At 52.5% G+C, this 24165-nt stretch overlaps 1 protein-coding gene across 1 annotated transcript in view; it reads right to left on the bottom strand.

Annotated features, from left to right (window-relative positions):
- STARD9 (StAR related lipid transfer domain containing 9) overlaps positions 1-24165 on the bottom strand; it is a 110754-nt gene that overhangs the window by 5045 nt on the left and 81544 nt on the right. The window contains exons 18-27 of the mRNA XM_019644955.1: positions 21430-21481; positions 20948-21085; positions 20167-20249; positions 19934-20037; positions 14608-14777; positions 13690-14161; positions 1821-12017; positions 1431-1628; positions 797-980; positions 305-442 (exon numbers count right to left, since the gene is read on the bottom strand). Coding sequence (XP_019500500.1) covers positions 305-442; positions 797-980; positions 1431-1628; positions 1821-12017; positions 13690-14161; positions 14608-14777; positions 19934-20037; positions 20167-20249; positions 20948-21085; positions 21430-21481 — 11736 coding nt within the window. The remainder of the gene's footprint in view (positions 1-304; positions 443-796; positions 981-1430; positions 1629-1820; positions 12018-13689; positions 14162-14607; positions 14778-19933; positions 20038-20166; positions 20250-20947; positions 21086-21429; positions 21482-24165) is intronic.

Here is a 24165-nt window from a genome sequence, read left to right as displayed (position 1 = left end):
CATAAAACTTAATGCAACAATAATTAATCATAAAATAAGCTATTAATAGTTATCCCTCTAATAGTCTAAGGACAAGAACAGTTTTGCTCACTGCTGTATCCCCAATGCCTAAAATAGCACCTACAAAAGAAACACTTGTTGAATGAATAAACGGAGAGAAAGACAGACCTAGAGGAAGGACCAAAAGCCATCATACATGAGAAGGGCTCATGTCAGCAGTGGCCTCCAGAAGGCAGAACTTCTGCCCAAACTCTTGCCTCAGCAGTCGGGGCCCCCGGCTCGTGCCTAGCACCTGCCCACTCACCACACTGTCTGGGGACTGGAGCTGGCCTGACAAGGCTGGGCTGCTGTTGTAGCCAGAGGTGACAGCAGAGGACAGGCTTCCATTGGAACTGGTGCACAGGGAGCTGGAGGTGCCCAGAGTGTGTAGTTTTTCCTCTTCCTGGGAAAGACAGGCCACCGTCAACCAGCTTCTGGGGAGTCCTCATTACCCATGCCCCCACCGCCCCCCAAACCACCCCTTCTCACCTCCCCAGTGCCTCCCACCTCAGCTTCACACCCTCACACCTCCCTACACCCCCACTGTACTCCAAATCCGCCTCCTCCCAGACTCTGGCCCCCGGGACAGGCTGGTGTGATGAGGATGACACGTTACAAGACAGCACAGCTTTGAGCTGGCTCCAGGGGTCAAACACCCTCCTCCAAGCACTACATCCCAAGACAGAGAGGCATCCCAGTCTCAGGTCTGTCCCAGGCTCCAGGCCTATCCTGAAATCAGGCTCACCCCACTCCCTACCCTCAGCAGCTGGCAGAGGATCTGCTGCCGGATTCTCAGCTTCTCCTGCTCAGTCCGCTCTCGCAGTCGGTCCCGGGCCTGGGCAATCTCCACCTTGGCCTCCTCGCGGGCCCGCTGGTATTCTCGTAGCATCAGCTCTATGTCAGATGGTGGGTGAGCAGATCTTGATACCAACCCTGGGCTCCTGGAAAAGACCATCGGGGTGGAGGGATGCCTTCCTTCTAACAAGGCAGGTGGGGGATGGCCCTAGCCTGCTCGCCCCAGGCCGGTTCAACGCCACTCTCGAATGACCCATCCTCTTTGCCCACAAGGCCTTAAGTTTGGTTTTACATGTCACTCTGAGGCTCAGGCCTGCAGTCCCACATAGCACACCACAGCCAGTGTGTCCATCTTCTTCTGGGACTCCTCTCTGCCCACCCCATCTGCCCCAGCCCCTCCCACACCCTCTTCTTTCCTTTGTCCCCGTCTCCCACAGCTGCCTCCACTTGTCCACAGGCACGCAGGGCCAGCTCCTGGAATTACTGTCAAAGGTAGCTGCAGCCTCCTCTCTCCGGCATGCTGTGATCAGGCCATGCTCCCCACAGCCCTTCCGCCACACAGCCTGCTCTCTGCAGGGTTCTTGGTCCACCCTTACCTGGTGGTCTCCACAACATCCTTCCTCAGTTGCTGCAGGTACTCTCGGCGCCTGCTAGGTAAGTCAAGGTCACGAGTGGGGAGATCCCTGTTAGGCAGGAGGCTCAGTTGTTTCTGGGGGCTGAGGCTTCGTGTCCGGCGGAAGTTCTGAAGGCGCTCAGCCCGCTGTCTCCGGAGGGTCTCAATGGTTTGTTTTTGCCTGGGATAAAATGTTGATTGATTCACTGTGACTGGCCCTGAATGCCCTTCTCCATTTTAAGATCTGTCTCTGACCCCGGGAAGATCCCAGAGTTGAGCAAGCAGAGAGGGAGCAGCCAGCCATTAGCCCTCCACGCTTCTCTTTCCTCTCTGGCCACCCCCAACCCTCCCACTCCAGGCCCGGGGCTCTTACCGGGCATAGAGCTCCTCCCAGGTGGAAGGCCCTGGTGTGTCGGCAACGAGTGCCTCCCCTGTCCCGCTCTGCAGCACCTGGAGCAGGGCATCTGACTCCCCAAAGCCGCGGTGCAATTTCGCTTCGGTGAGTTCCACACTGAGTGAGAGGTTCTGGGTCCCAACTTGCAGAGGGATCTGCTCCCTCCGGGAGCACTCAGGATCCCGGCTCTGGTCGTCAGGAGGCTGTGGGGGCCTTGGTCCCTCCTCGCTGGAGCTGAGATCACGTCTGGACCCCAGCAGCTCCACCACACCTAGCCCCCCAGGAGAGCCATTGTGAACCCCACACCAGTCACTAAATTTGTTGTGCACTGGGAGGTCGCTCAGGCTGTGGTGCTGGGACTCAGGAGCCAGGCATTTTTGAGAACTGGGGCGCAGCAGCCCCTGAGGTCGGCAGGCGTCAGCTGGGCCCAAGGTAGGACCCTGGAGCCCTGTGTGATCATCATCAGCCAACCCAGGGATAGGGCAGGGGCCGAGGTGCTGGAGGCCTCCCAGTGAAGACGCCACGTCCAGAGCAGGTTGTGGCTCCACTGGAGACGCTGGACTCTCACCCACTTTTTCTGGCCTGCTCTTCCATCGGCTCAGCCTCCTCATGCTCAGTGGGCCACACTTCAGGGAAGCCATGTCCTCAGGGACGAAGCCATCAGCTGGCCTCTGGCTCCTGCTCCTCAGTGGGAGAGGCAGCAGTCTGCTCTGGACCCAGGCGGTGGGGCGGGGATGAAGCCGCTGACAGGGCTGCTCGAAGAAACGAACTTGGAGTTCCGGGCTCTGCTGCAGGCTGCGTGGGGAGGTTACCTCAAGGAAGGACCTGCTGTCACTCCTTTCTGAGGGACTTCTGCCTTCTCTACATGGAGCCCCCACTCTCTGGGGGCCACCTGACTCATTGGTGGTTTGAGAAGAATTACTCGCTGGAGGCCTGGGGGCATCGAGGGGAAGGTCTGGACTGGAGACAAGCTTCTGGTGGCCTTCAAGCAGTCGAGCTGAGGGGGCTGAGAGAAGCAGAGGGCCTAGGGGGAGCCCTGCTCGTTGAGTGCTAGCATTGACGATGAGGATTGGGGAGGAGGCCCTGTCTACCAACAAGGCCCTCGTGGGGCCCAGCTGCTTCTGGGCCCTATGCTCGCCCATAGACTCCACAGCACCGGGGCAGGGCCCTGGGGAGTGAGAGGTGTTGAGGCCGGGGCTGCTGCCAGCCAGGCAGGACTCCTCAGGTTGGGAGCCAGCGGGCAGGGAGGCATCAGAAGCCTGAGGGCTCACAGGAGGGAGCTTCTGCCCAGAAGGGGCCTTCTGAAACAAGTGGGAGGAAGATACTGGAGGGCTCAGGGGCCTGCTGTGGGTGCTTTCTTCCTGAAGATCTGGAGGTCCTGCTGTTTCCCATGCTGTTTCCTCTGCCTCTATCTTCTCAGGTGGCCCTGGGACACATCCCTTTTCTTGAGATATGGCGATATCTGAACCCAGCACTTCAAGCACCATGTTGCTCTCCCGAGGGCTGGCCTCTGGGGCCTGGAGGTGCAGAGGTGGCGGGGCCAGGTCAGTCTGGATGCCCTCATCCACGGTGGTCTGAGTACAGCCATCTGTCCTCAGGGCCCGGGCCGCCTCATCGGGGGTCTCCCTCTTGGCGTTCTGCTCCTTTTCAACCACACTCGGCTGGGAGAGACTCCCCAACAGCTCTGAGGTACTGTTCAGGAGCTGCGAGAGGTGTACAGACAGGTTGTGCATGCTGGTCCAGGAGACCAGATCAGAGGGTGGTGCTGCGCTGGCGTCCAGCTCAGCAGACGAGACGTCGGTGTGGCTCCAGCGGCGCCTGCAGCCCAGCGTCTGTGTGCCCTGCTCCAAGGTGTTCATCCTGGGCTGTCCCACAGGGCCGCCCTCCTCTGATGGGTAGAGCAGCATGATCTCATCCACTGGACCTGCAGCACTTCCATCAGCCCAGGGGGGCTCACGCCTCAGAGAGCCTGCTTCATCAGGGGTGCCTGGGAACTGGGCTCTGTCAGGACTCCTAGTGGAAACTGCTCCTTCAGGACCGGTCAGGACGTGGGGGTTCCCCAAGGCAGGCGAGGAACCCCATACTTTCCAGGCCTCATGTGAACCTTGGACATTTTCAGTGCTGCTATGTGGGCTCGACAGGCCCTGGGCCCTGGCGCAGGTGCTGAGGTGGGAGTGGAATGGGCTGTTCCGGTCTCCTAGGCCGTGGTCCACGCTGGAGCACCGGGCCATATTGGATGGTCCAAGGCCCTGGGATGTCTGGCTGCAGGAGACATCAACTGCACTGCCAAACACATACTGCTTCCAGCCGATGTGTGCACGACCCTCTGGATGCCAGGGCAGGACACTGGGATTGAGGTCACTGGAGCCGAAGTGCAATAGTCCTTCATCTGCCTCAGAGAGCTGCTTCTCTGGGCTGGCCTGGCCACCTGGACTCCTTGGCTTTCCCTGCCAGGCCTGTTGCAGGGTACCGTGTAGCCAGCTGCTCATGAAATCAGGGGTTGGCATGCACGAGGGAGCTGAAGATGTTGGGTAAGGAGGGCTGGCAGATTGAAAGGGCTTGTGATCAGCAGTGCTGCTGTCCCGGTTAAACGAGGCTTCCTGATGGCAGTCCTCAGCTTTCGGAGACGCTCCTGCCGTTGACTTCCCTGAGGAATGGCCCCTAGGACGTGGGTTCCACAATTTGTTAGGCTCCTGTGTCTCTTCATCTGTGGGGGAAGGAGGCTCCACACTCAAGTTCAGCTCCTGAAGAGACCTGGAAGAGCTGACCACAGAGAACTGTGGTTTGGGGGAGGACCTGGAGTTTTGGGGGCCGGAGAAGATCGCAATCACAGGAAGTGAGCGTCTGTGGTGGGGAGCCGACTGCTCACTGCCAGGAAAAGGCTGGCCAGGGCTCCGGGCCGTGGGCCCCAAGGGCACAGCGACAGGGTCTTCAAAGCCGGATGAGAACGTCCTGGACACAGGGGCCCTGGCTGCATCCCCCTCCTCTCTGCTTGCATCTCTAATCTGACAGCCGTCCAAGCCACCCTCATTGGAACGTGGGGGACACCTGACCTGGGCTGGGTCTTCACCACCACCTGAAACCTGCTCTCTCTGCTTCTGTTCCTCCTCCCAGGGCCTGTCAACCTGGGGATTGGAGCTATGCTTTAACTTTGCTATGAGCTTGGCTTGGGGATCTAAGCCACTGTGATCCCTGGACTCGGTGGAAAGTTGTGCCTTTTCTGGAAAGCATCGGATGGCATTTCCTAAACATCCATTCTGTGGTTCCACCAGCAGTTCAGTCTCAACAGACTCTTCACTTAAATTCAGGGTGTGTGGTCTCCCGATTGTTACAGGTAGTTCTGGTTTGGTTTGAGGCTCCTGTGCATTCTGGCCACCTAGTGAGCTGTCCTGAAACTTCCTCAGTGGCTCAGGGTGCACACCGGGAGGGACAGGGGCAGCCTCAAGCTCAGTGCTGGCTTTCTCCTCGGCAACCATTTTCTCAGGATCCCTTACTGACCTTGAGCTTCCATCAGCAACAGAGTGACTGAGGAAACTTGTCCTCGCATCGGGGGCAGCAGGGGAGCTACACCCTTGAGCCAGGGATAGGACAGCAGCGGCAACAAAGGACTCCAGAGTGCCGCTGTCTATTGGCTCAAATTTCACATGAATGCCTTTAGGCTCAAGGCCGCGTGCCAAGAGCACATCAGGTTTCCTGGAATAGCTCTCTCCCCTCTCATCCATGCCACAGGCCCTGGCAGATACTATGCAGGGGGGTTGGAGAGGCTGTGGGGTAGCCTCAGAAGTCCCCTTCTCCAGGTCACCATTTCTGTAACACAGTAGAGTGGAGGAAGGTGGGGAGCAGGCCTGAGAAGCAATGGGTTGAGGGTTGCAGAGTTGTCGGCAAGGAAGAGCTCTGCTGTCTTCTTGGCCCCCAGATAGGCTGAGAGTCCTTTTACCTTCAGTGCTCCCTGAGAAGGCAACACGGTCTGAAGTTTCCTGTGGGCATCTGCATGAGGCCTCCTCCCTAACTCCCCCAGGATCTGGGATAGGCCTTTGATCTGGCAATGGAGCTGGTCTGGGATGTTTGCTGCCAGCCCTGCAGGCTCCTGCCGGCCCAGAGCCCACACTCCCGTTCCACCTCACACACTGCTGTGCTGGAGCCTCCAGTTCAACCCTTGTCAGGGCTCCGAGCAGGATGGTACCTTGTTTGGGACTTGCCCTCCCTTCTTCTAAGACATTGGAAGCCTTGAGGCCTTGGATGTGGTCTTGGTTAGGCTCGGAGAGACTGGCAGAATTCTGAACAGCACAGATCACAACCTGACTTTCAAAACAGGCTGTTTTCCCTTCCTGTGCAGCCACTAAGAAGTTACCCGAACCTCCTCCACATGTGGTATCCAGAGTTCTTGGTTCTGGGTGTGCCAGGCTGCTCTCCTGAGTGCCAGGGGGCCTGCCCTCTGCAGTCTCCCAGGGAGCTAACTGGCTTTGCCCACGCCGACGCACTCCAGGGTCATCAGAGGGGTCCTGAGAAGATAAGGCAGCCGTTTCTTTCTCTGGCATTACCCTCCTGTCCTCCTCTGCAGCTGCTGAAGAAGGAAGGCTGTCCGAGCCCAAAAGATCAGCAGAAGGTATGCTAGTTGTCTCTATCTTTCTCTCTATGATTTCAAAAGGGCTAGAGTGACATACAAACTCTTCACCTGCTCCCAGGTAATGCCTCAGTTCTCCAGAACAATGGCTTTTGCCCAGAGCAGGGTCAGCATGGGAGGAAGTCTGGGAAGGTGGCCATGGCCCTCTGTTGATTTCAGTGTTGGACAGAGGTTGAAAGCTATCTGTAGAGAGGGCTGTGGCCTGAAGGACTTTCCTCTTATCAGTCCACGCATGTCCTGGTTCCGCAGAGGGAGATGACATGTGAAATCCCTGTGCATCGTCCCCATTCCTGGTCCTGTCTGACACTGGCTGGTCCGTTTGTAGACACTGAGGCCTGCGAGGGGCCGTCGAAGAACATTCAGGTTCTAATAGCGTCTCATAGTAAGGAAGGACTGTGCCCCCAGCCAGCAGGTCATGAAGCTGCTTTCCCTGGGCCTTTGCCTGTCTCATCTCCTCCAACACGGCCAGGCCCGTGGATGTATGGGCAGAGGGTTCCAGGTGTGGCACCCTTGGCAGAGACACAAGCGCTGAGAAAGCAGCACTGGTAGCACTGAGGTCCTCGGCCTCCTTCTCTGCCTTCTGCGTCACCTCCCTGCCTTGGTCATTACCTTCTTCCAAGGGACAGCTGGCCCTCTTTTCAAGTGGGCTCGAGACCCTGTTCAGGGAACCGGCTCTTGTTGTTCCTCTTTGTACAGCTGCCTCGGTACTCAGGCACAGTAAGGTGTTGCTGGGGCTCTCTCCTTGGTATTGGGGGCTGGTGCTTGCTGATCTCCTGCCCTCAGCACCCAGGGGCATGCTCTCTTGTGCACTGGATTGGCCCTGAGATACTACAGCCATGGAGACCGCAGACCCATACCCAGCAGCACGTGCCACGGAGGAGCCACTTCTAACGTTTCCCTGAGGGCTGTGGCTTCTGGGCTCTCCGCACCGGCCCTGATATCCTGCTTCAGGTACCCAGGGACTGTCAGGCATTTTCAACACTGTAGGATCCAGCACATAGTCAACTGAAGAGATGCCTATAGCGTCGGATGCATGCAGATAGCTTCTTGGCAGCCTTGGGGAATTCAAGTATAAGGTGTTACTCAGGTCTCGGTGAGGGGCCGTAGAGGGGTCTGGCCGGCTCAGCCATGGGCTGGTCTCCTGGCTGAAAAATGTGCCAATACAATGCTGGTTTGGACTGAGAAGTTTCTCGGTCATTGAGGCCATTTTGTATTCCTCCTGCAGGCTCTCTCCTATTTGCGTAGTCATTTCTTTAACTCTGCCTTGAGCTTTTGGCTCCTCTTGCTTAGAACTACTTACGGTTTTGGCAACTTGGCTGTCCTGAAAGCCTGTCACAGTCTCCGGTTCCTCAAGACCTCCCAAGCCACAGGGCTGCCCTCTGGGTCTTGCTGATGCATGCACCAACTTGCCCTCCTTCTCAGAAGACCTCTCGGGCACAGCTCTTGACAATGCTTTCGTTCTCCTTGGATTAACAGAAGTGTTGGTGGGCTCTTTGGGAGCTGTACATGTCCCTAAATAATCACAAACGTCCCTGGCGGGTGTGTCTAGTACAGCTGGGTGGGTGTGTTCTCTCGCAAATTTAAGGTCTTGTACCCATTCCCTTGACTTGAAGGGGCTCAGGGTAATTTTCTGGGCCTGGGAATCTTTCCCAATGCTACTGTTAACCTCCATTTCTCCAGCTTCACCATCACTAAAGATAGCATCATCTGTCTGCTTTGGAGATGGCTGATCCTTGAAAGACAAGTGGTTTTTAGAGCTGCCTGGCCTCAGGACATGGTCAGCCATCTCCTGGTCATTCTGGTCCTGGAACACAAACTTATCACTGACTCCCAGTATGTGGGAAGCATATAAATGCTTATTCTGCTTGGATTCGATTTCTAAGATACCATTTTCCAGCTGCATTACACTCTTAATTAGCTTCGCCATTTCATCAGCATTATGAACTCTTTTATTCTTTTTATTTCCAGCAGGTAGTTCTTTGGGATTTGGTGTTTCTTGTGACTTTCCAGGGCCCTTGCATTCACTGAGGTTTCTTTCCTGAGAGCGTGTAACTGACTGGAATCTGTCATGTGCGGCCTCTGTCCATGAAAGCTTAAACTCTTCCAAGCTGTCTTTGGGATGGAGAGATTTTCCAGGAAGCCCAGTTTCATTCTTCCCTTCCCCCTTGTGGGTTGGACTCTCATCCTGGGCCATTATCTCTGGGCTGCTTACTCTACGATGTATTGATCTAGACTTCAAAGAAAGAGGAGTTTCCCCCAGCGTGTCCCTGTCAGGGCCTAAACTGATGGTTTCACAGATGAAATCAGACCTGGCCCCAGAAGGGAGCTGTCTGTTACTGTCAAGGGCGCGGGTCTGTCTGAGGACTGCATTCGGATCCTGCTTTTCTTCCCCGGCGGTCTCAGATTCCCTAACGAGGAGAGGCTTCCTAGGCCCAGAACTGTCTGACGAGACACTGCAATAGGACTGTACAGTGGCCTTTTCTCCCTCTCTGAGTGCTGGAAGACTGTTTGTGTTTAAATTTCCAACTTGATTTTCCAATTCGCATACTTTTTTGCTGGTAGATGTAAGAACATGTCTGTTCTGAGCAACAAAAAAATAAACGGAATGATGACTTTCTTCTTGAACATTTCCAGGGCATTTCCCTATTTCTCCACTACCTTCCTGGGTGTTCAGACCAACTGGCCTCTCTGCTGTGACCTGCTCAGAGGAGGCCATCTTGGAATTCTGTTTTAGTAACAGCGCTGGCACATTCTTCTTCACATAAACATTTTGGAGAACTTGGTACTCATGACCAAAGCCCCAGGCTTCCCTGGGGGGTGGGGAAGGCACTCTCGCTTCCCTGCAAGCCGGGATCTCTAAGGCAGTTTCTGTCAGGGCATCCCGGCTTTTGGTCACATAGACTGTTTCCAAGAGAGGTGGCTGCAAGGAAGGTGGAAATGGATCCCAGGGAGCAGAGTGGAGGTATAGCTCTGGACCTAATGGAAAGGCAAAGGAAAGATTGGTGTGTCTTCCGACCATGTTCTTGGAGCTCTCCTGGTAGTCTGCCTTATCTTCCTGGAGGGGGTGGTGGCTGATGTGACTTAATTGCCCCGCTTGGCCTGCACTACTCTTCCCAAGAGGAGCCCAGCCTTGGGGCCAGTGGTCTTCTTTGGTGGCTATGGTGACATTACTCTGACAAGGGTTCTTCAGGAAGAAATTTTCATCAGAGGCAGTCATTAAGCCAGGCTCCCTGCTACTCTGAGAGGACTCCTCAAAGTCGTTCTGTTGGATTTCACATGCTTCTCTCATGGAATCTTCTATCTTGTTCTCTGAAGCAAAGACCTGTGCATTCGTAGTCCCAGAAGTCAATGATTCTATGTCTGCTGAGTAATTTCCAGTGTAACTCACCTCTTTCTCACTAGCTGTAAAGAAATCTGAAGTACCTTCTAATCTGACACTCAAACTGTCCTGTTCTTTCTCTGCTCTCAAACGCCTAAGTTTGGGTAGATGGATAGGGAAGTTGTTGAAATCCAGACTGCTAGATGCCCCAGAGGCAACTGCCAATAGAGTATCTCGTCGCTGGCCAGGCACCTGGGCCAGGGAACAAGAGTCTTCCTCAAGGGAGGTGAAAGCTGGCCTGGCCTCTCCCACGGCCTCTAAAACAGGATGTGCTAGTTCAAACAGGTACTTTTGCTGAGGGGCAGCCCAGTCCTTCTCATGAGCACTGCCTACATGAGTAAATGAGGCGGCAGAGGGAGCCAGCACGCTTGACACGCTAGAATTGTTGGATGCTTCAGAGTTGCCCTGCTGGACCGTGTCAGAGACACCTCTGGCCTGAAAGGTGCCATCAGTTCCTTGCTGAAGAAGCCTGTAAGACCCCCAGAGTGACAGCTTAGATGTGTCAGAAGCAGGGATGGTATACACAGCTTTTACACTGTAGGGCAGCTCAGCACCGCCTGGGGGCAATTTGGAGCTGAAAGGCAGGACTGCTTCTGTACATGATGGCTTTACTTCTTCCATATTTGGCCAGTCTCCAGGCCTCTCCCAACCACAGGGCTGAAATTCCTGGACATCAGGACTTGGACATAAAGAACTCGCTATTCCTGCAGGACTGCTGGGATTGATCTTGGAGTCACAGGAAAACCAGGAATCCAAGGACAACAGGGGGCTCCGTCCTGGAACCTGCATGCCTTGGAGAGTGTTGACTTGTTCTGAGGAGGTTGCCTCCACCTCTGACTCAGGCTGCTCACAGGGGGGCTGGGACTGTGCATCCAGGTAAAATGAACTGCTCATTGGCAGGATGGCATCCAGCCTGACTCCTGTTCTCTGGTTGGTGGGACCAAGACTGCACATTGCCTCCTGGCCCACCACGGGCAGACTGGAGGTCTGCAGGTGCCAGAAAGTCTCTGTGGGCATCTCGTCAGCTGAACCGAAGAAAGGTTCTTCTTGCTGCTCTTCCCCCAGTTCTTCCTCAGCGTCAATCAGGCTATCCAGCGAGAAGCTCCTGTGAGCTTGGGCAACAAGTCCACAGTCTGAGGATGAGATGAAGCCCCTCCCTGAGTCTCTAGCTCTGGCCCTGAGGTGGCCGTGGCCGTTGGGAAGATAACTGTCCCCTGGGTTGTCCTGTGGGCTTTGGTACCCCTTCTCAGACAGTGAGTCTTCAGATATTTGGCTGCAGTCACTTTCAGAGTTTTCTGGCTCTGGGAGGTCCTGCTCCTTCCCCTGGGGGTCCTCTGGCTTCAGCGTCTCCATCCGGGCTTTGGCATGGACACAGGAGAGAGAATCCACTGAGTAACTGCTATCTGCATCAGATAAATCACCATCTTTTTCTCTTGTGTGATCCACTACGGGGCTGGAATCTGTGAGTGAGGCCATGGTGTCTGGGTCCCCTGCACTGTGTTGCCTCTTCAAATGGCTGCCAGGAGACATGCGAGAGGACTTTTTGATAACCTCTCTGACCCTAGCTGCCAGCACCCTCTGCTGTCCTGTTGATGCCCTGCTTGGAGAAGGTGCTTTGGATTCTGCCCCCAAAGTCTTGGCTGCCTTTCCACGCTCAGCTGCCTGTTTGGGTCCACGGGGATGTGAGAAACTACAACCGGCTCCTTTAGCAGCTTTGTGGGTCCCAAGTTCCCTTTTTCGCCATTCTGCTGGTACGTGGCCAGAGTCTGCTAATCCCTTAGCCCTTCTGGTCTGCGTGGAAGGGGTGAGGGCCTCTGGCTCGTCCCTTGGCTGCAGCTTGTTAGCTGGTTGGCCCAGAGATGCTAAGCTCTGGGATACCATCCGACGGAGCCGCTCACCCGCTCTTTCCATTTCCTGTATGCTGGCAGACTTGGAGCTCATGGTGCGGCAGGTGCCTGGGGCCGAGGCTCCCCATCTGGCCAAGGCTGCCCTGGCTGTGCACAGCTGGCCCTCGCCGGAGGAACGGAGGGTATTCTTGCTGAAACTCCCTGTCCTTGGAGGGTAAGAAGCAGATGGGGGTGAATATTCTTCTGATGGGGTTTTCTCTGATGTTTGATCAGTTGAGTCAGGCACAGGAGGTAATGTGTTGGAGATCTCCTGACTCAGGAAAACACTGTGGAGACAAGAAAGCCATTTCAGAAAAGAAAGCGGTCCATACTTTCTGCTGACACAGGGACTACAAAGTCTCACCTAATTTGGTTAAAAACTAGGCCAATGTCACTGGCCCCTGCAGTCTTTGGGGTCAGGGAAAACCTATCGGTAGGTAAAAGAAACTGGGGATTATCGTCTTGGCTCTAAAAGAGGTCTCAGGTACACCCTGTTCCTCAATTTTTATTTTATATAAAAACTGGACTGAATCTGAATCTAATCATGCCTTTAAAGAAAACTTCCAGTTTATAGGTAATATGAGAAATGCAGGAACAATTTAAATGACACTACAAGGAATCAAACAAACAAATCTATAATGTGGCATATTCTAAAGAACTGACCCACTTTCTTTAACAAATCGATGATATGAAGCAATATGAATAAATAAAAATAAGACAAAAAAATTGTAAAAGAAACTTAAAAGACATAACCACATGCAGTGTGTAAATCCTATTTAGATTGTAACTTGAACAACTAACTATACATAAATATTTTTGAGGCAATTAGAGAAATTTGAATATGGCCTAGGTTGTAGATTATACTGAATAATTAATCTTGTTAGGTGTGATAATGACAATGTGGTTAAAGAAAAGTCCTTATGTTTTAAATGTGTATACTTGATGTAGGATTGAAATGACATGATGTCTGTAAGTTGCTTTAAAACACTTCATCAGAAAAAAGAAGGAGGGGGGCCGGCCGAGTGGCTCCGTTGGTTAAGAGCTCGCCCAAGACTGCGAGCTCTGAGCAACAGTGGGTCGATGCCTGGCCTGAGCTGAGCTGCCGCTGAGTTGCTAACAGGTGGCAGGGTGGCTCAGCTAAAAAAAAAAAAGGAAGGAGGAGAAAGTAAGCAAGCATGGTAAATCCTGATAATTGCTGAATATGAGTGATGGGTATACTTTTCTCTCAACTTTGAAAAAGTTTCATAATAAAAAGTATTTGAAAAAGTCTGCCTAGTAGTCTGAAGAACAGAGAGGTGAGCCAACATGACACCAACAGACATTAATTGTGCACCTACTATGGGCAAGGCGTGTGTGAGGCCCAGAGGATATAAAGAGGTAGACACAGTCCCCTGCTCCAAGCACTTTGGGAGGTAACATAGCCTCACCTTGACTGAATGTAAGGCGTGAAGGAGAAAAAAACAAAGGAGATAAAAAATTGTGCCTGTGAGTCAGAAAGCTAGGGTTCCACTCGCTCAGCAGTTGGGAGGTAGAGTCAGGAAGCTCACTGAGATGGCAGGTCAGGTGGGGAGGGGAGGGGAGAAAACATGTGGGAAGAGAGTCTGGTATGAGGCAAGATGACACGGCGGGGGGCAGGACATACACAAGGAGATGTAAGCGGACAGTCAGGGTCTAAAGATAAAAAATGAGGTGGAGAGTCTCACTCAGAAGTTAGCACCAAAGAAGCAAGAGTTGCCCTTGCCCCTCAGTGGGAGAAGGGGAAAGCCTGAGTCTTAGGGAGACAGCAACTAGAGAGAAAGAAAAGGAGTCAGGAGAGGGAAAAGATGACGAGGAAGAGGGGTAAACACATCTTTCCATTGCACAGATTGAGGGAACTGGGGCATTAGGAAGTAACAAACGCTGCCTGGGCAACGAGGCTGTAAATCGCAGCCAATGCTTCTAGGTGACGATTGGCTGTACCTGTGTAGCTGGGGCAAGTACCGGAGGCAGAGCCTTTGGAGGCTCAAAGAGCTGCAACTTGTCGATTCACTTCTACATTGAGGCCCTGGGACCACAGCATCGGGGCTGAGGACCTGGTGTGGGGGTTTCTGGGGCCGGTCATCCTGGAGCCAGCACAATGCCTTGAGCTGCTCCAGTCTCTTCTGGGCCTCCAGCAGCCTCTGCTTCTTGATGATTCTCTCTCGCTGGAATGAGACCCTTTTCCACCGGATGTTCCTCTCTGCTGCCCGAAGAGCGCGTCTCCGCAGGAGCTGCAGTCGCACCACCCTCTTCTGACTTCGGACCAGTGGGGATGGCTGAGTCTCAGGATCTGTCTGAAGCCAAGCATCGGTTGTCACAGAGGCCTCAAGTTCTTTCTCTGCTGCACGGTTTTGCTGTTGCTGCTGCTGCAAGCTGGCCAGCCAGGTCTCTTCTCTGAGCAGCCACTGCTGGTCTGGGAACCAAAAACACCCTGAGAGAAGGTCAGGACCTCCCTCCCTGCCCATGGCTGCCCAGACTCAGACACCTCCAGCAATAGCTGGACCTGTATGGAGTGAAGGAGCTGGCTGGGGTAATGTGCTGAAATGAGGCGACAGGGCCCCCTTACCACAGGGCGAGGCAATGAAGCCCCCAGACCTCAGCACAGCAGCGAGTACATGCCAGGGCGGGCAGCAAAGCTTGGACAAATGTGCACGTGAGATGGGGCAAAAGGAAGGTGCTTCCTTATTCCTGCTTCCAGCCCCCTTGCAAGAGCCTCTGGTCTCTAAAAGAGCGGAGAGAATGCCTAATACCAAAGATTCCATCATATCACAAAGAACACAGACAGAATACAGAAGGCTGGGGAAGGATGAACATGGAGAGGAGAAAGTGGAGAGGACACCATGAGTGGCAGGCACCTACTGTCTTTAATCTGCCGGCTGACACGCGCGTGGTCGAATTCCAGGTCCTGTTTGGCTCTAATCTGTCCCACTAGGATTCGCTGCCGCAAATCCCCCACGTAGCACCGCTGCTGCTGAATCTGGGCCCTGGGTGGCAGGTGGTCCTTGTCACTCTGCTCCCCCAGCACTCTCCTGTCACAGTGGAGGAAGGGTTACCAAGGGGAAATGCAAACCCAGCTTAGTAGAAACCGGTGGCCATCCAAGCGCCTCTGAAAGAGCCCCTGAATTCAACAGGGCTTTGGACTCCTGACAGCTTGGGACACACTGGCATGGCGTCACAGGCAGCTTATGATGTCACAGTGCAGGAGATTAGAACAGTCCTTCGACTAGCATATTCTTAGATTGTGGGATTAGCAGAAACACAAATTCATTTTGGTTAAGGGAATAGCCAGGAAAGTAAATGAGCATTTTAAAAAATAAAAAAAACATTTTAGCTAAATCGAGCAGCTTTGTCCATTAAAAAAATCAAAAAAAAAAAAAAAAAGATATCTTCTGGAAACAGAGTAGAGCAGACGCTCCAGAAGCACTGTGGGAATGGAAGTCTCAATGGTACATGGCCAGAGGCTATGCTGCACCTCCAGCCCCTGCAACAGAAACCCTCTGAGATCTGGTAGTGGGGGCAGCCAATCCTGAGTGTGTGGCAGGAGACCCAGAGGAGAGCTGGTCTCCACAGCACGGCTGTTCTCAGTGAACCAGCCCTGGAATAGTTTTAGCCTCCGGCATACCTTTCAAAGACATAATGCTGAAGTATTCTCTGGTGAATATGTCTGGGATTTGTTTAGAAACAGTGGGGAGGAGTAGGAGCAAGTGACTTGGGATATAAATGAAACAAAATTAGCTAGGAGTTGATCATTTGTAGTGTATTTGGAATTTTCCATAATACAAAGTTTAAAAATAATTCTAGATTGCAGTCATACTTTATTCTGCCACCAAGTGCCTTGTGTGACCATGGATGAGTGAGAGCCTTCTCTGAAGACTGACAGCTTCTACCTGTACGTTAACCTTTTCCTGGGTCACACATGGCCTTCTAGAGAGGCCCTCATGTGCTGCTTCTGCAGGGTTGCGCCATCCGTCATCCGGGTTTCTGAAGGAGCCAGCTGCGTGGGCGCTCCAGGGTGACGATGGGAGGGAAGGGGCTGGATAGGGTCAGGATCCACCAGAGGCTCACCAAAGAGCCTGAATGCAGCCGCCCTCGGCTTGCATGCCAGTCCCAGGATGCCGTGACTGGACACTAGAACCAGATCTCAGTCGGAGCAGTGCACTCTAAGGGGTTCACTCTGCTTAGGAGATTTACATTCTGTGAGCAGAATGCAACCTCAGAGGCTATCAAAGCAGAGGTCCACAAACTCTAGCCTGTGGGCCAGACTGGGTCTGCTGCCTGTTTCTGTGAGTAAAGTCTTGTGGAAAAACAGACACGTCATTCATTTGCATCCTGTCCAGGCTGCTCTGCACCACACTGGCAAAGCTGAGTCGCTGCAGCAGAGACTGTATGTCCTGCAGAGCCATAAAATACTACCTGGCTCTTTACAGAATGTTTGCTGCTGCTGTCTTAGAAAGCATTAAGATTTCTCAGTGCAGCCTTAGAAGGACAGTGAAGGATGGATGGGTGAGAGAGTGAACAGATGGATAAGGGGGCAGTGTGTGGGTGGGAGTTGACACAACGGCAGTCTCTTCTCTGAAAAGGACGTTGTGAGATGACTCAATCTGCAGTGGTCCAAGGACAAGGACAGGCCCAGATACCTGAACGAGTATGCTCTGGAGAAGAGTGGCGCTGATAGCTGTGGGCACAAGGCCAAACACACACAGTGGCATGTACAGAAAAGAGGAAAGACACCCTTTGTCGCATGTGAGGCAAAGGCTATGGAGAACAACTGGAATAACAAACCAGTTAAAAAGCCACACAGATAGAAAAAGCAGTTATTGAGAAACATTCTATACATATATGTTTCGTGCCTGCACTACTGCTCCAAAATTTTTCTGACCACAGACCATGGCTGAATTACAACCATAAGCCCATCTGAAGGTCTCAGACAAACCCAGCTCAGATCCAGACCCTCAGATGCAAGGGGCAGGGAGGGGGGTCTTCATTCTGAATTCCCTGAGAGTATTCAGCTTCCTTCTCTGCCATCTCAAGCCCTCAGATTTACTACTTCCTTCTCCCTAGAAGAGAGCTCCCTCTGTGTTTCCTCCCGGAAAGTGGCAGCTGCCAGTCAGCTTCTGCTGACCCAATTCAGTTTCTTTCATAGTAGCATCCAGACCGGCAAGGAGAGCAGGCGGTCTGGCAGGGTCACCGCAGACACCGCACACTCACCCAAGATGCCACATGCCATCAGACTACAAACGGCTACTCTGCTAAGCACATTAGACAAGGTCCCAGAAAGGAGGTGAAAAAGAAAATACCAACCTTATGCTACATGTCTGGGTAGATTACCAAGGGCCAGCCTTCAGTTCCCTGCCAGCCAAGGACCTCTGTCTCTCTCAGATGGCTGCCCTTCATCCTGGGCGGTTCCTGCACTCCCCATCTGCTGCCTGGTCCCCTGCTTGTCAGGACTCCATTGCGCCCTCCCGGCTGCCTCGGGGCCTGACAGCTTCTGCAGCAGGATGCAGCAGCGTCTGCTCACTAAGGCAGCAGCGGCAGTGGCAGCAGTGCCAGTGTCTCCCAGGCTCTGGGCACTTAAGGTTAAGCCCCCAAAATTCCAAATGGAAAAATGCCAAGAACAAGGGCAATGAACAGTTTTCAAGGACAAATTCCTCTCTGGTCCAGATCACCACTGCCAGAGGGAAAGGAGGCAGACTGGCCAATTCCCCTGGCTGTGGAGTCAGCTCTGGCTTTGCAGGCTCCCCATGACTGCTCCTCCAGGGAGATGATAAAAGGGGGAAAGAAAGAACAAGGCGAGGCTGGGAAGCCCACCCCGCCCAAGGGCAGAGGAGAGACTCTCATGGAGACACAGCCACAAACTGACTGGGAACCCAGCTGACATCGTGCAGTTCTCTCCACTCTCGCGGGTTCTCTCCCGGTCCCTCTGCCCAATCACAGGCTGGAGCCCCACACCACCCCATTTCTATCAGGGCTGGCACATGATACTGGCTACGGTAGCTGGGCAGGACCAGCCCAGCCCACAGGCTCCTAGAGCTGGTGCTGAAGAGTGGAGGCAGCGAGTGGGAGGCGCCTTGATTCTCCAATCCTTCTCTGCCCTCTGAATGAAAGGGGACATTCTTGGTGTTACTGAAAGGTCACGTCAGTGCCCACGAGGCTAGAGAGCCTGAGCAGGCCGTAAAAAGGCAGGAGGCCAGTGTTCTCTGGGGTGGATGGGTCAGCTGGGGTGAGATGGGAGGACAGAAAAGCAAAAGGAAGGCTGTGTTCCTGGACAGCTCCCCACAAGAGCCTCCTAATGGCGGAGCTGTGGGGTGTCAGGTATTCGGCAAAGCACTCCACATTCTAGCTTTTTCTTTTCTTTTCTTTTTTTTAAGCTGAGCCATCCTGCCACCTGCTGGCAGCTCAGTGGCAGCTTAGCTCAGGCCAGGAATAGAACCAGCAACCCTGTTGCTCAGAGCTCACACTCTTGAGCAAACTCTAACCAACTGAGCCACTTGGCCGGCCCTGTTCTAGCTTTTTCAACCCATCTCACAAGGATCTCTGAGAGAGAGAGATGGTAGTATCCTCACTTAGAGGTGAGCAAACAGGCTCAGAGACTCAGTAACTTGCCTAAGGTCACACAGCTTTTCTGTTGTAGAGCTAGGAGGTGAAGCAGCTTTATCCAACCCCAACATCCATGGTTCTTTAAGTTGCAGAGCCATTCTCTGCAAACCTCTGAACCCTGGCAAAAACACATTTTCAGTGCATCTTCTCAACAGAAACCTTACCTAAGACAGGTCTCCTTTCATGGGTTCACTACAAAAAGGGAGGGCCACTCTGACAAAACAAGAACCCCAGCCTCAGTCCTGAGTCCACCCTGGCCTTGATATACTTCAACCTGTGTCACCTCGCCCACCTTACCTGTCACCCCACAGAGCCCTCAGTCACTCAACACAAGGATCATCCTCCGACCCTTCACAGCCCTCTGTGAGGACTGGCCTGCTGGTCACACTCCTGCATCAGAGCACCTCTGCTCCTGCATCCAACATCCCTCACTACCAAGGTCAGGCCCAAGACTACCTTCGGTTGCCATCGAATGTTCCCAGCAGCTAGAAAGAGCAGCTAGATTCCTCTGAAGGAACCGGGGACCAAGGTTCCTGGTCCTCATAACCCTCCCAGAAGCCCTGTGCTCACGGTGCTGGAAAGCTCCTGACACCAGTGGCCTCACAGGCACCAAGTCCCCGATGACATTTTCTATAGGAAGTCCCCAAGGCAGTAGCCATTTTGGCTATAGGAACTGCTCCCAGTATCAAACCCACAAGGCATCTAGATCTGGGAAGGGAATTCTATGCAGCAATAGATGAAGCATGACTATAAAGAAGAAAAGTAGTTGCCACCAATCACATATAAAACTCTGACTTCATGGGGTGACCAGTTAGCTCAGTTGGTTAGACCGTGGTGCTGATAACACTAGGGTTGCCAGTTCAATCCCCACATGGGCCACTGTGAGCTGTACCCTCCCTAAAAGAGTTAACTATGCCATTGTAGCATGAAAAGCAATGTGTAAACAATGACCATGGCTGTTCCCCAATAAAATAAAATAAAAAATAAAATAAATAAAATAAAATAAAAACAAACCAACTCTGACTTCATGCTTCACAGTCACAATGCAGATGAAGTGGGTAGGAGAAGGCAGAAACCCAAAATGTTGTTCCTGGAAGTCCTGCCTCTGTTATGCATAGTTCTGGGACCTTGGTTATGGGGCGGGGAAAGGATTCTCAGTCCCACAATACCTTTAAAAACTCAGAGGAAGCCATAGTCCTGGAAGCTAACTGACACACATCACAAATTCATACACAGGCAGGGCAGAATGTAAAGGGCCTACAGGGAGGTAAGTGCAGAAGCTGTACCAAAGCACCTGCAAACACACCACCGTGAATCCTGTGGCCATAGGAAACATCAAATGATATACTTCTTCAAGGATGAAGACAGTTGCAATACTGAAGAGGGACTAAATGAGGGCCAAGCCCATTTTCCTGCCAACTGTCAGCTAAGCACCCAGCTCAGCGTTTTCACATCACTCGCCAAGTTGGCTCAGACGGAGCCTCATTCAGACCTCGGCTGCTACATTTATCTCCTCCCGCTCCACATTGTAAGGGACAAACAAGCAACATGAGCAGGTTCCATAGCAGAATGAGCAGCTGTTTCTCACCTTTTCTTCCAAAGCAAAGGACAGAGACCCAACCTGGAGGCGGTGACATCTCCGTCCAAGTCCAGCCACTCCAAAGAGCCACTGCCACCAACAGCCTCTCCACCCTGGGAACAAGGAAGAAAGCACAGCAAGGCAGTCACTACCCTCCACCCCCAACAGAACCAAAGCTCAAATGCCTCCCCTAGAAAGGAGAAGGGAGGCCAGCAGCCACACAGAAAGCCCAGTGTGCTAACCTGCCTCCTCTGCCGAAGGACAGCGGCCTCTGCCGGGTGGTTGAATCGGAACTTCTGAGCTTTCCCCAGGGTTATGACTGCTCCTGTGGCCCAGACACAGAGGGGAGTTCAATCAACAGTAGAGTACACACTGCATGCAGGGCGGCGTTCTGAGAGACAAAGTCCTGCCCTCAACAGGGGGAGGATTTAGCTGCATCAGTTAGATAGGTACTCATTGGACGCTGCACAGCATATGCATTGAATTAATGACATGAACAGGAGGCGTCTGCTACGCCAAGGGGAAGCAAGATGAATTCCAGGTGGAGTAGTCAGGGAACACTTCGTGGGAGAGGGGACATCTAAGCTCAGCCTCGAAGCACAGACAGAATTTGAATAGACTAATAAGAGGAATAATAGTGACAGCAACAATGACAATGAGTGCTTACTAAGTGCCAAGAACACACTGTTAAGGACATCACATGGATTAGCTCATTCGATCCTCACAACAATCCTAGTATTATCCCCATTTTACAGATGAGGAAATTGAGGCCCAGAGACTTTCCCAAGGACATAGCGCTAACACACACAGGGACAAATTTCAGTTATTCTCCATTCTGGGGCCCAGGAATGGGGGCTTCTTCGTTTATGGGAAGAAGATCAGATTAGGAAATCAGATCTCTGGGTGCAGAGGCTGGTGGTCCATCATTAAAGGCTGCATCACTGAGCTCTCGGGGTCAGGCCCACGAGAACAGAGCTCGGCCATCACTCATCCTGGCATAAACAGGGCTGTCAACAGTCCTACCTTGGGTCAGACGGCAGGAGGCAGTGACCTCCCGGCCATTGACTGTGCAGCGGGCCCCCTGGGCAGGCCGCAGAACGACGACCCCACAGGCACTGGTGATAGTGCAATGGTCTCTCTCAATCCACTGACCCTGCAGGACTACAGAAGAGGTGAGAGTCACCTGAGTGGAGACTGGCCCAAGGAAACACCTCCTCCATTCTTTCCATGAGATCAGAATCCACATCTGGAAGATCTCACATCATGACAAAAGAGGAAGAGAGCCCCCACCTGAAAGCACCCCGGCCCACATCCTCCCACATATGGGTCTCTTCCTATCATGTCCCAGACACACAGCTGCAGTCCCCCAACCTAGCAGCAAAAGGAGCAGCCCCTGAAGACTTCAGGGACCCTTTTCTCTCAGGGCACCATCAGGTTCCTCTGAAGAAACCTGTCAGGCAGGAGCACCTGCCACAAAGAGTCAGACCACATGCTCTGTCACTTACCAATATCCTGTTCCTGGTCTGAGTCAATCCTTCCAATTTTTGTTGTCCCCTCCTAAACGGAAAAACAAAGCCATTTAAATGAGACTAAAAAGGGACACAGCCCTGCCCCCAAAGGGGGGTCCACCTGCTTGAGTGTTATCGCTGTCTCCCTGCACCCGTCCCAGCCTTTTCCACATCACTTCTCAACTTCAGTCCAGTCTGTTCTGACTGCTCTGTCCACTTCCTCTGCATCCAGGAAGCCCCTGAGAAGGTGGGGGCAAAAAACATGTGACAAAGTGGCACCAGTTCTTTTCAAAGGCCAACAAGTGTTGGCAAACACCTATAGCCTGAAGTTAGGGAACAGCTGTCAGTCAGAGGTTCTCCAGTCTGAGCAAGTGGGCACACAGGTGTAGCTTTCTCCCAGGGGCTAAAGTTCGTGGTCCATGTTTGGTCCAGTCAGTCCCAGAGACATATGCGTTCTATGAAGATGTAAGGAAGCACAGGATTTTCACCTTTGAGGTCTGCTGACGAAGTTTAACAGACACCAGATTTTAAGAAGGGTAAAGTACAAATAGGAGACAAGCACATCTAGAATAAAAAAGAACTGGAAGAGACCATAAGAGAGGAGCGGAAACAGGAGTTAGTGTAAATGAATCACGGGGTTAGAAGACAAGGCCTTTGGGCCCTTGATTACGGCAATTCTGTTTAAGACCACATAGCTCTCTGTCTGAGGAAGGCAGGAACATGGCAACAGAGATGTTGAGTTTAGACATGTACCTGTATTTATCATTTACTGAATAATCATTCACTGTGTCCCAGGCACTGTGCTGAGTGTGGTATGGACATCTCTTACTTAATCCTTTAACAAGCCAAAATGTAGGTATTATTATCCCCCTTTTATAGACAAGGAATCTGAAGCTGATGGCGGGTAAGTTGCCCAGGGAACCCACACACTAAATAAGAGAGCTCTGGCGAGAGTTCAGGTCTCTCTGGGTCCAGACTTCGCACTTTTCCAGCCTCAACATACCACCTCCTCCCCAGTAACTGAGGTTTTTGAAGTGACCAGAGAGTTCCACACTAGGCTTCACTGTCAGCATCCAGAAGGGGTGGTCCCTGCAGTCCCCCCAAAATAGTTGGTGGGAAGGAAGACTCCTGGAAGTGACGAATGAGGCCCTGTGCCCCACTCCACATGCACACCCCCACACAGCCAGAGCCCAGCCTTTTCTGCTCAGCCACTATGGATCGCACGAGCCCATGGATGCTGGCCTCCAAACACCACCAAACAGAATCCAGCGAAAGGGGTCAAGGTCCCTCAAGAGTGTTCAAGGTCAGCCCCGATGATGAGGCACATTCCTCCATAAAGGATAAAGGCCACAGCATATCACAACTTCTAGATCTGCGGGGTAGAAACTCCTGAAAAACGTGATGGCGTCTCGTTCAACGATGACCGAGTTGGCACCTGCGCTTGCTGCCCCTCTGCCTCTTTATGCAGGGCGTCAGTGGCACAAAGGCACTTAACAAGGATGAAGTCCAGGATATCAGTAGCCTGTGCTCCTTGTACTCTCCCCTCTGCCCCCTTCCCACCTAGGGTTCCTCCCAAGGTGACCCAAGGGAAAACAACTTTCAGAGCATTGCTAGGGACTAGCTCTGGGTCTGTAACCAAGTGAGCAAAGCAAATAAAAATACAGTGAATCTTGAGCTATTACTGTTACAATATTACCCAAACCAGGGTCTAAACAAACAAAAAGGGGAAAATGGGTACATAAAATGCAGCAAGGCCAAGATAAGAACTAGACTGAAACCTGATCCCCCCCCACCCCCCTCGTTTATTGGAAATGCACCAAGGAGGGAGTGTCATGCTGGGTGTGCACTGACTCAGCAATGAAAACCAGGTGTCCACATTCAGATGAGGTGTCACTGGTGTCCTGTGTCCTATCTAGGATTCACTCTCACATTTCTGTCCTTTCACCCTCTGCTGCTACCCTAAGCTCTACCCCTTGACTTCTATTGGGTTGTCGGAAAAGTCATGATGCACTTTTCCAACGAAAAACATAGAAAAAATATGTCATGACTTTTCCGACAACCCAATAGCTTCATCTGCTCACTCCACATCCAATCAATCAGATCAGTTTCACTCAAATATTGACCATTTTAATCCATCTGGTCTCTTCCTGACCTCCAACCTCTCTCCCGGTGGTTCCGACTAAAGGGAAGATCAATAGACTTTGGTACTTAGCTCTGTTATTAAGGTAACAGTCCCTTCTGCCTGAGGCATTTTCACTGAGATCATTTATACTGTGTGTCAGAAAATAGGCTGCTTCAACTTTCTGAGAGGCTCAGTCTCTGACAACTTCCCTCAGGGCTCCTCTGAGAACACTGACTTGCCAAACAGGATGAGCTTTGCTAACATCTCACCACTGTGTGCAGTGTAGCACTGGGAGTCTAATTTCTCCAGGGATAAGAGCAGCATTACACGCCCCTCATAAACTCTGTTCCCTCTAAATGTCAGCTGGGGATAGTTACGAGAATGAAGATTGGATTTTCAGCAAGTACAGGGATTTTGGCCACGGAGAATGTCCTTCCACCATAGGCCAAACATTTTTGAGGAGAGCAGGATATATAACTCTCAAACTGCTTCATTTAGAAATGAGGACCTGACCTCCAGGTGGCAAAGGACCAGGTGAGCCAGGTCCCTAAGGAAGGCCTTAATTTTACTGTTTTTTCTAGGCAGCTTTAGCCCAACCGCCCCCCCCCCCC

This window comes from Hipposideros armiger, unplaced genomic scaffold (assembly GCF_001890085.2).
Source record: "Hipposideros armiger isolate ML-2016 unplaced genomic scaffold, ASM189008v1 scaffold_92, whole genome shotgun sequence".
Classification (NCBI taxonomy): Eukaryota; Metazoa; Chordata; class Mammalia; order Chiroptera; family Hipposideridae; genus Hipposideros; species Hipposideros armiger.
This window is presented reverse-complemented; position numbering and strand designations above follow the sequence as displayed.